Genomic DNA, 12212 nt, shown 5'->3' on the forward strand with positions numbered 1-12212 from the left:
ATACCACTCATGGGTACAGGATACATGGAAAAGGTCTGACGAGTAAGAAATCTACTGAAAACCCAGGCGTTACAGTGGATGCCATACTAAATGAGAGCCAGCACCGTGCTCACCTCATGAATAAGGCAGACCATACCGTTAGTGCTGGTGAGTCTGCCCCAGGATTTCTGTGTCCAAATTTGGGGCCTCTCATTTCAGAATGGTTGCTGATAAACTAGTGTGGATCCAAAGAGCTGCCAGGATAACAGCGTGTAAGGGAGAAGGAAGGAGCTGGGCTGGTTCAGTCCAGCAGAGGCGGCTGAGGGGAAGTTTCACGGCATCAAACCTGCTGGTGGGAAGCTCATCAGCAGCAATGCACGGTAGTGTAAGATGGTCTAGCCCAAGGCTATACCAAGCAGAAACCAAGCAAACTTTTTGTTTGTTTGCTAAAACATTAAAAAGAGAGAGCAACAAAGCCATAAAACCAGCGGGATGTCCAACCTTGTTGTTGTGAAACTAATGCACTGTCTGGTTCAGTGGCAGTGGCTGCCACTCTTAGTGAGTTTTCAAGGTGTTCATCAGAGATTTTTGATGAAATTTTACTTTCCCTGTGCTTCATTCTTAGGAAAAATTGCTAAGAAATGTATGTACTGCCAAAAGCAATGATATTAATAAAACATGACTTGAAGCAGAGGTTGTTTCTTTCTTCTCCGAGAGGGTTTATGAAGGTCTGGTAAAGAGACACAATCAGATCACTGGGTGGAGTATCTAATTGTAACTCTATACATTCCATTTGAAAACTTGCAGATGTCAGCAGAAAGCGGAGGTCACAACTGCAGCAAAATGGCACGGTGCAGGGTGAGCACAGGCTGATCTAGGGGCCTCGTGTGTTCCTGTCCAAAGTCAGCTCTTAGTGCCATGAGGTGGTGCATTTAGCAACCCAAAACAGAGCTCAAGCTGCCTGCACACCTATCTTTGGATAAAGATTGGACCAAGAAATGACTGGGATGATACTCAAGAAATGAGCTAACTCCCATGCTGGGAGCAGCACCTACATGCACGTGTCCACCAACACAACCCATTTCTCCAGCCAAGCAACACTGATGAGCAAGATGAGCAAGTTTGTGGCATTGCTCCCTCCATACTGCAAGTAACAGAGCTTCACAGCTCAACACTGACATGCTGTGGTTCTACAGGAAGCACTTCTGCTATGTGATGTGGAGGCTCCTACCAGTTAACTCATGGAAGTTAAAAATAACACCAAAGAGCAGGGATTGTCCAGGTGATGCAGAGCACGAGCCAGCACCTGGAAACTCAAATGAAAACAGTACCAAAAATGAGACCAGGCCTGTGGCCATGTCTAAGAAATTGCGTTTGCTCATCCTTCAGGAGGAAATGTGATGACTGCGTACCTGGAGGCACGAGCTCACAGAATCACAGAATCACAGAATCACAGAATCACCCGGGTTGGAAGGGACCCCAAGGATCATGTAGTTCCAACCCCCCTGCCTAGCAGGGCCACCAAACATACACATTCAGATCAGGTTGCCCAGGACCCCGTCCAACCTGGCCTTGAACACGTCCAAGGACGGGGCATCCACAACCTCCCTGGGCAGCCCGTTCCAGGGCCTAACCACTCTCCTAGTAAAGAACTTCCCCCTAACATCCAACCTAAATCTTCCCTCCTTCAACTTAAAACCATTTCCCCTAGTCCTGCTGTTATCAGCCCTTTTGAAGAGTTTACTCCCCTCCTGGGTGTAGGTTCCCTTCAGGTATTGATAGGCTGCAATGAGGTCGCCCCGCAGCCTTCTCTTCTCCAGGCTGAACAAGCCCAACTCCCTCAGCCTGTCCTCATAGGGGAGGTGCTCCAGCCCCCTGATCATCTTAGTCGCCCTCCTCTGGACCCTTTCCAAAATCTCAATGTCTTTCTTGTACTGAGGGCTCCACACCTGGACACAGTACTCCAGATGGGGCCTCACAAGAGCCGAGTAGAGAGGGACAATCACCTCCCTGTCCCTGCTGGCCACCCCTCTCCTGATGGAGCCCAGGATCCCATTTGCCTTTCGAGCTGCCAGAGCGCACTGCTGGCTCATATTCAGTCTCTCGTCCATCAGGACCCCCAGGTCCTTCTCTGCCGAGCTGCTCTCAAGGACCACTCCTCCCAGCCTGTACAGGTGCCTGGGGTTCTTCCGGCCCAAATGCAAAACCTTGCACTTTGCCGTGTTGAACCTCATCAGGTTCACCCGAGCCCAGCCCTCCAGCCTGTCGAGGTCCCTCTGAATGGCATCCCTTCCTTGCACCGTATCAACTGCACCACTCAGCTTGGTGTCGTCAGCAAACTTGCTGAGGGTGCACTCAATTCCCTCATCGATGTCATTAATAAAGATGTTAAAGAGCACCGGTCCCAAGACAGACCCTTGGGGGACACCACTTGTTACCGGCCTCCACCTGGACATAGAGCCATTGACCACCACCCTCTGTCTGCGGCCTTTCAACCAATTGCTCATCCATCGGGTCGTCCACCCATCAAATCCACTTCCCTCCAATTTGGAGATGAGGATGTGGTGGGGGACCATGTCAAAGGCCTTGCTCAGGTCCAGGTAAATGACATCGGTCGCCTTCCCTTCGTCCACCAATGCCGTCACTCCATCATAGAAGGCCACAAGATTAGTTAGGCATGACCTTCCTTTGGTGAAGCCGTGCTGGCTGTCTCAGATCACATGCTCATTCTTTATGTGACCGAGCATGTTGTCCAGGAGGATCTGTTCCATGAAAGAACCAGAACACTCAGCTCACGGTCCTCCACTTTCAAGTGCACCATTTAAAGCACTGAATCCCCATTCCTAGGGGCACTTGGCAAAGTTTCTTCCATGACCCAGTGAACATCGGTGTCCCAGCCACTCAGCGGCTTCTATCACAGAGCCTCTGTGGTGTGCGTCAGAACTGAGTCTTACAAGAAAACCGTAAGCAAAAAAGATAGGGCTACCATTTCTGGCAAAAGACCTTTTCTATTTTTACCCTCTTTCTCTGTAATTTTCCCTAAGTGAAGACGTTTCCTCCATTTTAGGAGAATGCACATCAATCTGGGGTGGCACAAGGAACTGCTACCAGTTGTCTGCCACAATGTAATTACAACTGTGGGTCAAACAAACAATAAATAAAGAGAAAGACATACAGGTTTTAAATATAGATTTCCATTAAAAGCATTACAAAGACAACTTATTTCATTTTAAAGACAAAGAAAAAATCCACTTCTACTGCAAAAAAATCACCCCTTTGCAAGGAAATTTAATGAGGAAAGGTGCAAGATAGGAAGGGAGAGAGGACATGGAAAGCTAGCAAATGTTCAAAGGGGCAGATGCCCACCCACCATCCTGGTTGTTTTGCAATGGCACCTTCTTCTCCCAGAGTCAGGTCAGAGCCACAGAGTCCTCATGTGGAGGATTTCACCACCTGCTCATACGGAGGAGGTGGTGTGTTGCAGTAGGAAGGTGGAGGAGGGTAAACCGGGTTTCCTTGGGGGGAATTGGGCTGGACATGGAAAGCCATCGCCATGGGATTCATCACAGGTCCGCCTGGGTCTGTGTAATATGGCACTCCAGGTTGCTGTGACCCTGAAATAACAAGAGAGAAAAGGCATCAACAACAGCAGCAGGTAGAAGCCACATTCCTGCAGGGCTGAAGAAAGTGTGCCTGTGCTCTGCACACTCAGAGAAGTCTTCTCCACATGTTCATAGGAGTAAGGACAGGAAACTAAATTCCTCCCATCCCAGTGCAGGACTACCTTCACTTACTGAGATTTCACCAAAACATTTCAGTTTTGCACGGTGTAGAAATAAGTTAGTGAAACAAAGGGCACTAATGTCACAACCAAATACCAGTTGAAACGGAGCCCTGCTCTGCTCTCCAGACAGAAGAACTGTTGCAATACAGAAAGGAGAGGCTTGAGATCCCAGATGGACTGCAGCTCATGACTGAGGTGGAAAGTCTTCTCTGACAAAAAGGACATCACAGAGTGTTCTGTAGCATACTGTATGTTCCTGTACATCAGAATACATCTCAAACAGAGCATTTCCCTTTAAGGAGGAATATGGCCACAGAGTAAACTGTACTGAATGAGTTCTTTGCTTCAGTCTTCACTGGTGGCCAGGATTACAGTATTTCTCACGTCCCTGAGCCCTGCATCCCTAAACCTCCAGGTGGGGACCAGGGTGGTAAATCCCTCCCCACTGTGAGGGCAGAGGAAGTCTGAGACCCCCTGATGAGACTGAATGTGTACAAGTCTATGGGCTGGATGGCTGCATCCCAGGGCTCTGAAAGAGCTGGCTGAGGTGTTTCCTGAGCCGCTCTCCATCATATCTGAAAAGTCGCGGCTGTCAGGTGAGGACCTGGATGACTGCAGGAAGGGTCACGTCACTCCCATTTACAATAAATGGAGCAAGGAGGACCCGGGGAACTACAGGCTTGTGAGTCTCACCTCTGTGCCTAGGAAGATCATGGAACAGATCCTCCTGGATGACATGCTTGATCACATGAGGAATGAGCGTGTGATCCAAGATAGCCAGCACGGCTTCACCAGGGGAAGATCATGCTTGACCAATCTGGTGGCCTGCTGTGATGGAGTGACAGCATTGGTGGACAAGGGAAAGGCAACCGATGTCATTTAGCTGGACTTGAGCAAGGCCTTTGACATGGTCCCTCACCACATCCTTATCTCCAAATTGGAGGGATGTGTATTTGATGGCTGGACCACCTGATGGATAAGGAATTGGATAAAAGGCCGCAGACAGAGGGTGGTCATCAATGGCTCTGTGTCCAGGTGGAGGCCGGTAACGAGCGACGTCCCCCAGGGCTCTGTGTTGGGACCGGTGCTCTTCAAAATCTTCATCAGTGACAGCGATGGTGGAATTGAGTGCACCCTCAGCATTTGCTGACGACACCAAGCTGAATGGAAGGAAGGGATGCCATGCAGAGGGACCTCGACAGGCTGGAAAGGTGGGCAGGGTGAACCTGATGAGGTTCAGCACAGCAAAGTACAGAGTTTTGCATTTGGGCTGGAGGAATCCCAGGCATCCATACAGACTGGAAGGAGCAGTCCTTGAGAGCAGCCCTGCAGAGAAGGACCTGAGGGTCTTGATGGATGAAAAGCTTAACATGAGCCAGCAGTGTGCATTGCAGCTCAGAAAGCAAATGGGATCCTGGGCTCTATCAGAAGAGGAGTGGCAGCAGGGACAGGGAGGTGATTGTCCCCCTCTGCTCTGCTCTTGTGAGGCCCCATTTGCAGTGCTGTGTCCAGGCCTGGAGCCCCCAGAACAAGAAAGACAGGGAACTGTTGGAGAGGGTCCAGAGGAGAGCCACAGAGATGATCAGGGTGCCGGAGCACCTCCCCTACGAGGACAGGCTGAGGGAGCTGGGCTTGTTCAACCTGGAGAAGAGAAGGCTGCGGGGTGACCTCATTGCAGCCTTCAGTCCCTAAAGGGAGCCTACAAACAGGAGGGGAGTCAATTCTTGGAAAGGGTAGATAATGGCAGGACAAGGGAAAATGGTTTTAAGTTGAGGGAGGGAAGATTTAGGTTGGATGTCAGGGGGAAGTTCTTCACAGAGAGAGTAGTGAGGTGCTGGAACAGCTGCCCAGAGAGGCTGTGGATGCCCTGTCCATCCCTAGAGGTGTTCAAGGCCAGGTTGGATGGGGCCCTGGGCAGCCTGGGCTGCTGTGAAATGTGGAGGCTTGTGGCCCTGCCTATGGCAGGGGGTGGGAGATTCGTGATCCTTGAGGCCCCTTCCAACCCGGGCCATTCTGTGATTCTATAAACAAAGCAAAAATCTAAGTTGAAATCAATTATTGCTGGCTAACAAAGTGGGACAAGATTGCTCAGCACAGATTAAATGTTTTTAAGTTAAAAGAAGGGAAATTTAAGTTTGATGTCAGAAGGAAGTGGTAAGGCAGAGGGTGGTAAGGCACTGGGACAGGTTGCCCAGAGAAGCTGTGGATGCCCCATCCTTGAAGGTGTTCAAGGCCAGGTTGGATCAGATCTTGGGCAACTTAAACTAGTGGCTGACAGCCCTGCCCACAGCAAAGGGGCTGGAAGTGGGTGTGAGGTCCCTTCCAAATCAAACCATTCTGTGATTCCATGAATGTGGAAAACATCCAGGATTGCTGTGAGACTGATAAAATTTCAGCTAAACAAAGTAGAAGAAAAATTGGTAGGCTCAGCTCAGATGCCAGTAATAACATTTCAGCAGTAATAACAGCTTGGAAATAGGTGGAGCATGCAGTTTACCTAGGTGTTATATTGTGCTTATTTTATACTTGTCCACAAATTATATTCTGCGAGGTGTTATGAAAAACTAAAATGATGTCCTGAAATTAAATCTGCTTCACCAATTCACCAAACCAGCCAATGACACTTCTTGTTTACTTAATCTTGGAGCTATTTTTCAGGCTTAGGAATATCCTCCAGTTAGTTCGGCTCTCTCATCCCTCCACTGCTGAAAACTCTCACTCTATGGAGAAATGTGTGAAATGAGAAAAAAAAAGCTGAATGGATGCTGTAGGATCCTTAGGATTAAGGAAAAAAAAAACACAAAAGAACAACTTGGGATTTTTTTTTTTATATAAAAGAGTGAGTGGAGTCTTAGTTTGTGTCTGTAACATTTTTATTCACTTAGAGCTGTGACAGAGAGGGAGAAATGCATGTCTATAAGCACATGCTTAAGAATGTGCTCTTAAGAAAAGAGCATGCTATAAACAGCATTCCAAAGTCCGTACTCTGCATGCAGGTGTCCAACTGCAGGCATGATGGAGGAAAGAGCCTGAATGCTCCAGTCTCTGTACCATGCTTGTCATGGCTCACTGGAATGGCTTTTACGATAGTTTTCTGTGGAGGTTGTCTAGTATGGCATGGAGATATAATGGTTTAGAAAACAATTCTTTAAAGAGAAGTCTGAAGCACCACATTTTCAGAGGGATCTCCTCTTCAAAGAAAAATATTGCCTTTTACTTACACTTCCAAGGCAGTGTAAAACTAGAACAAATCACCAGTTCCTAAAAACTTGTCAGAAAAGGTAGTTACCCTCTGGCTTCAGCACTCTTTAACCCGTCTTGTGACGAAACGACAGCCCAGGGGGAGAAATGTCAGTATACCAACTTTGCCTGCCTATGTGTGTTTTCATGGATGAGCGCTACCAGAGGCGTGTGCCATCAGCAGCGTGGTGATAAGCATCTCATTTTGGCCTTCCTGGGGTGGGGAAGAGACAAATACCCAATTGCCCACTCAGATATGATCCCAATGCCTCACGTATTTCAACTAGAGACAGATGGATTTTAAGTGCTCCCCCAAGGTGCCAACATCTCCTTACAGGTGAGTCTTATTTTGCAGGATTCTCCCAAGTGGGACTCTAACAGCCTAAGTCTAAGAAATAAGAAACTTAAAACAGTATTGCCAGAGGAATCGTCACTATGTGGATCCTCCTGATGCTCGCAGCCATGATGGACCAGCAATCAGACTAACAAAGGGTGAAGGGCAACTATATCTCAGAAAAAACAGCACAGAATACGGAAGACAAATGGAAGAACAGTGTTTGGCTTTCCTTCCCCTCTGTCAAATTTCACCAACTATATTTAATGATACTTAGAGCTCTTTTTTCCAAATTCCTCACATGGAGGAGATATCACTTTGATTTTGGGTATTCATCATTTCATCTACACTGCAAAGTGAGCATTCACAGAATCACAGATCACAGAATCACAGAATCACCCGGGTTGGAAGGGACCCCAAGGATCATGTAGTTCCAACCCCCCTGCCTAGCAGGGCCACCAAACATACACATTCAGATCAGGTTGCCCAGGACCCCGTCCAACCTGGCCTTAAACACGTCCAAGGACTGGGCATCCACAACCTCCCTGGGCAGCGATTCACTATCCTCCTTCCATTTACAGGGACACTACTGTGAAGATACTAGGAACCACAACAGAAGTCCTGCTATTCTGGGTCTCATACATACTGTTGTGCACTGCTGCTGTACGGTACCATTTGGAAGGCAGAACTTCACTCATCACAGGAGGTGACTGAGTAGGTCAGTGCAGGGCAATTCCTATTCAAAATCCCCCAGTTCTCAAATACAAACACTCTCCCCCCAAAAACATGCTTTTTCAATACCTTGGCAAATGTAAGAAATAAGTGAAATTTGTTTGATGAACGTTTTCTGACCTGATGCAGTGTTGACTGGTTGTCTGGTGTAAGACACATTAAAAGTAGGTTCTTCTACAAGTGGAGGAGGGTACATCCGTCTTCGGATAAAGAAGCCAGCTCCACAACAGAACAAAACTCCCATCATCAAAAGGAACCTAGGCAAGGAGAAGAAGGAGATCAAAACCCACCTGCATTCAGGGAGCTCTCAAACTGAGACTGTTCAACAACAGAGTACCATCTATCAGCCAATAATCTATGACTTTTATCAGGGTTTCTTAAATCACAGAATCACAGAATCATTAAGGTTGGATGGGTTGTCTATGTCATTTGAGATAGCTATAACTTGAGTTGCTTATGTACATACTGTGGACATTTCTTGTGATTTGTATTATTGTTGAATATTTACTGGCATATAAAACACAAATCCGAAACTGAAGTGCCTTGAACTTTTGGAAAGTTCAGATTCTTATCTGACTTATGACACTGGATTGTGAAACTGAAATGCTAGGCCCATACAGTTTCAAGCTGCATACCCTAGACCCAAGTCTAGCTCTTAGAGCACCTAAGCTAGTCAGTAGATTTTAGGGGGACTGGCTGTACAAAGAGGAATGCTAATTCTGCCCATAAAAGAAGAGTGCGTTAGACTTAGGTGTAAGTGTGGCACTGAAACAGGCTGCCCAGAGATGTGGTGAATGCCCCATCCCTGGAGACATCCAAGGCCAGGCTGGAAGATGCTCTGAGCGGCCTGATCCAGTTGTAGATGTCTCTGTTCACTGCAGGGGAGCAGGATTAGATTACCTTTAAGAGTCCCTTCCAACTCTAAGGATTCTATGATTCTATGCTCTTAAATGAGTAAAACTGTAATTTTGACTCCCATGGAGTCAAAATTAAGCTCAAGCAGAAGCATTCAACAGTGAAAATGACAGAATCACAGCCATGTCATATTTTGCTTTGTACTTCCTAGCCAAGATATATATTTTTAAGGAAAAGGCCATCATTTTGCTTCTGTTCTTGTCTGCTTCTTTTCCAACCTGACTAACCCCTCCTGATGATTGCCCAGCTCAGATGCCCTGCATCAGGAGATCTTCGTCTTTGAACAGACTTTTTCTGAATCTGAGTACTTATCAGACATCATAGTGACTGTGGCCTTGAAGCTAGGGAGGCTATGATAACTGTGCACTTTTGGAAGGATTGGATGCAAGAAATGGATTTTATTATTCTTTTTTCCTCCTTAAGTTGGCCAGAGGCAAGCCTACACACCATGCTTATCTCCTCCAGAGCACTCCCAGGTGCCTGAGAGGAGCCATGGCACTGAACAACACTAAGATACATTTTATAGCAAGATCAAATTTTGTTCTTCTTTCTGCAGTGGACACAAGAGCAGAATGAGGAACTATTTCCCTGAGCCAAAATTAATACATTTCTTTTTGGCAGTGTTCCTGCAAAGGATTTGTTCTGAATAGGAAAGCAAATTCACAATTTTACTCTATGGATGCAGATACAGAACTCCTCAGTTATATCCATAAGTGTTGTACTCTGAAATCCCACTGCCAGCTTTGGGAGATCGCTATATTATATAAGGCTCCTGTTTTTCAGTGGTTACTCATTTCAATTTTTAAGGATTTTTTTAAAGCAGTCTTCAAATTCTACATAAAAAAAATGCCTAAAATCAGGTTTTCTAGGAGATCTTTTGCTTCGTCTCTACTGTAATGGGAAGGTTTTATTCAAGCGCTTTAAAAAGTTCCTCTCTAAAAGAATTTACCTTATTTTTTTGTTATGCATATAGAAGTTATTCGTTTAAGGTTTATCCACATTACTGAGCTGCTGGTTTCACAAGCTTAAACTTTTCTGCCTTCTTCTCCCTTGTCACCTCCAGTGACATTCTCATTTTAACTGAAGCCTCAATACAGAGAACTGTCATGACATGTTCAAGACATGAAGCACGGAGACTGTCTTAAACCCTGTATGAATGTACAACTCTCCTTATGCAATCTTCTTTAAAAAAAATTTAAATTTAGTGCCCAACAAAAATGGACAAATGCTGCCATCTGGAAGTAGCTGGGATGGGTGTAAGGATAAATGTGAGACCACTGGCTGTGTAGACCAACGGGATGCAGAAATGCGAACAGCCAACCTGAAACAAGTATCCTCCTTTTCCAGTGTTTCCTCTACTCATCAGAAAAATTTTTTTTACTGCTTAAGGTATTACAAAATCATGTTATAACTGATTATAACTGAAAAAAAGGAGCCCTTTCATTTATGCGTGCACATTACTGCACACTTGTATCTTTTTTACTTTACATCACTAGGGCTGGCGATACCCTGATTCTGATCCTACAAGTAAGACAAGAACAGGACACTGGAAACATTACAATTCGGAATTTAGTTGCGGCCTACCAAAAATACCATAGTCGCTGGATAGAGAGGGCTCTTACACAGCATCTTGAACCACAGCAGTCCTCATAGGAGCGACATCTGCACAGGAATAGAGAGAAGGTGGTTGTTGTTCACAGTAGAATAAACAGCATCAGAGTAGGGAAGGGAATATAAACTCAACATTTCCAGCAAATTCAGTTGTTTTAAATTGACACTACAGAGCCTAAACTTGCACAGCAGTCTACAATACAGATGCTGCTAGCCCAGCCCCAGAGGCTTTATTTACAACCCTACCCTGAGCCTAGGAGGCAAAATCTGCAGCTTCTGCCTGCTGGCACAGAGCACAGCTGCACTCTTCCTATGTCAGGCACCGCTGTCTATTTCGGGCTGTGAAGGAGCCAGCCCCAGCCTGATCTACTCTGACACACACAAACTGCACCCTGACGATGTCCCCAGAGCTGCTGCTGGTCTAGGAAGTTGCAGAACAAGAAAGAATCAGACTCAGCTATCACTTTGCACTTAAACCTGTACCGTGCTCCTCACGTCTCTATTCTCATACACTCACTTGCTGAGTCTGTCAACCTGTGTCAGATCTCGGAGCTACCACTGGGAACAAGGTCAAACTGAACTGAGTAGCAGCAAACTATGTTTGGCCAGCTGGATGAAGGTCGGGATTCACATGTAGACAACTATGGTCACAATTCAGAAGCTTCATACCTTACTGAAACTGCCTGTTATTGAAACTGCCTTTCCACATGCTTCTTTTAAAGCCAACTCAAAACAACTGAATTTAGCATTTAATGACACGTAACAGGACAAACTACAAGGACAAGTGCTGCAGACATCAAGCATGAACAATTTTGGGTTTTGTTCACTGCAAAAGACAAGAGTTGCAAGGTAAAAACTGCCAGATCCCTCATTCTCCACAAAGAGGCAGCTTCCCAGCACAGAAAACTCCAAGTGCAGTAAAACTTCAAGTGCACCATTACAGACAATTTTAAAGGCCATTGTTACTTTCCAGAAGTTGCAGCACACAGCAACTGTCAGCAACCCCATTACTTCAGTAGGCTTTCCTACAAGGCTAGTAGGCATTCCCCATTTCATGGGAATGGAACAGGTTTAAAAACATTGTAGCACTGATCTGATAGCAAGCACAAGGTACAGCTTCTTCCCAACCAAAGCCAGCACATGGGTTAATTGCAACCTCTGAACAATTTCTACAGAGAGTGCCATTTCTACAAGGAAACATGCCACATATGCAGCAGTATAAAGGACAGAGGTGAGGCAGAAACCATATGACAGTCTTAGGTGAAAATATTCAGATTTAGCGAATCACACACCAAAAGGAAAGAGGTGGGTACCACAAGTAGATCTATCTTTTTAACAGCGTTTACTTCTGTATGTTTTGTATGTTAATTAAGTTTCTGGCTTCAGATAAGTTCAGATAACTAAATAATTGTGCTCCCATATTTGTAAGCAAAGCTGAAAAAAGAAGAAATCAATTGGCTAATTGTATGGATAATTACATGTTTGCGTGCTCAATTAATGTGCCTCCACTCACAATATTCATGAAGTTACACAGGCTTCAGCCTGCAGTGGGGGCAGGAGAAGATGCACTATGAACACACAATCACCATTTTGCAAGGGAAAGAAGTGTGCACTCTT

The 12212-nt window shown here is 45.8% G+C and overlaps 1 protein-coding gene across 6 annotated transcripts in view; it reads right to left on the bottom strand.

Moving 5' to 3' along the window:
• Positions 1 to 3151: 3151 nt before the first annotated feature.
• Positions 3152 to 12212, bottom strand: part of VOPP1 (VOPP1 WW domain binding protein) — a 64803-nt gene continuing 55742 nt past the window's right edge. For 4 of the 6 annotated variants that reach the window (XM_042888619.1, XM_042888621.1, XM_042888620.1 and 1 more), the window contains 3 exons: positions 10607 to 10646; positions 8190 to 8326; positions 3152 to 3593 (listed from right to left, as the gene is read on the bottom strand). In XM_042888619.1, the coding sequence (XP_042744553.1) occupies positions 3412 to 3593; positions 8190 to 8326; positions 10607 to 10646 (359 nt within the window). In that variant the 3' untranslated portion in view covers positions 3152 to 3411. Of the gene's footprint in view, positions 3594 to 8189; positions 8327 to 10568; positions 10647 to 12212 lie in introns of all 6 variants that reach the window. The other 2 variants (XM_042888617.1, XM_042888618.1) reach the window with 1 other exon arrangement.

Source organism: Lagopus leucura, unplaced genomic scaffold (assembly GCF_019238085.1).
Source record: "Lagopus leucura isolate 7727_CA_CO unplaced genomic scaffold, USGS_WTPT01 Super-Scaffold_100157, whole genome shotgun sequence".
In the NCBI taxonomy this organism is placed as follows: domain Eukaryota; kingdom Metazoa; phylum Chordata; class Aves; order Galliformes; family Phasianidae; genus Lagopus; species Lagopus leucura.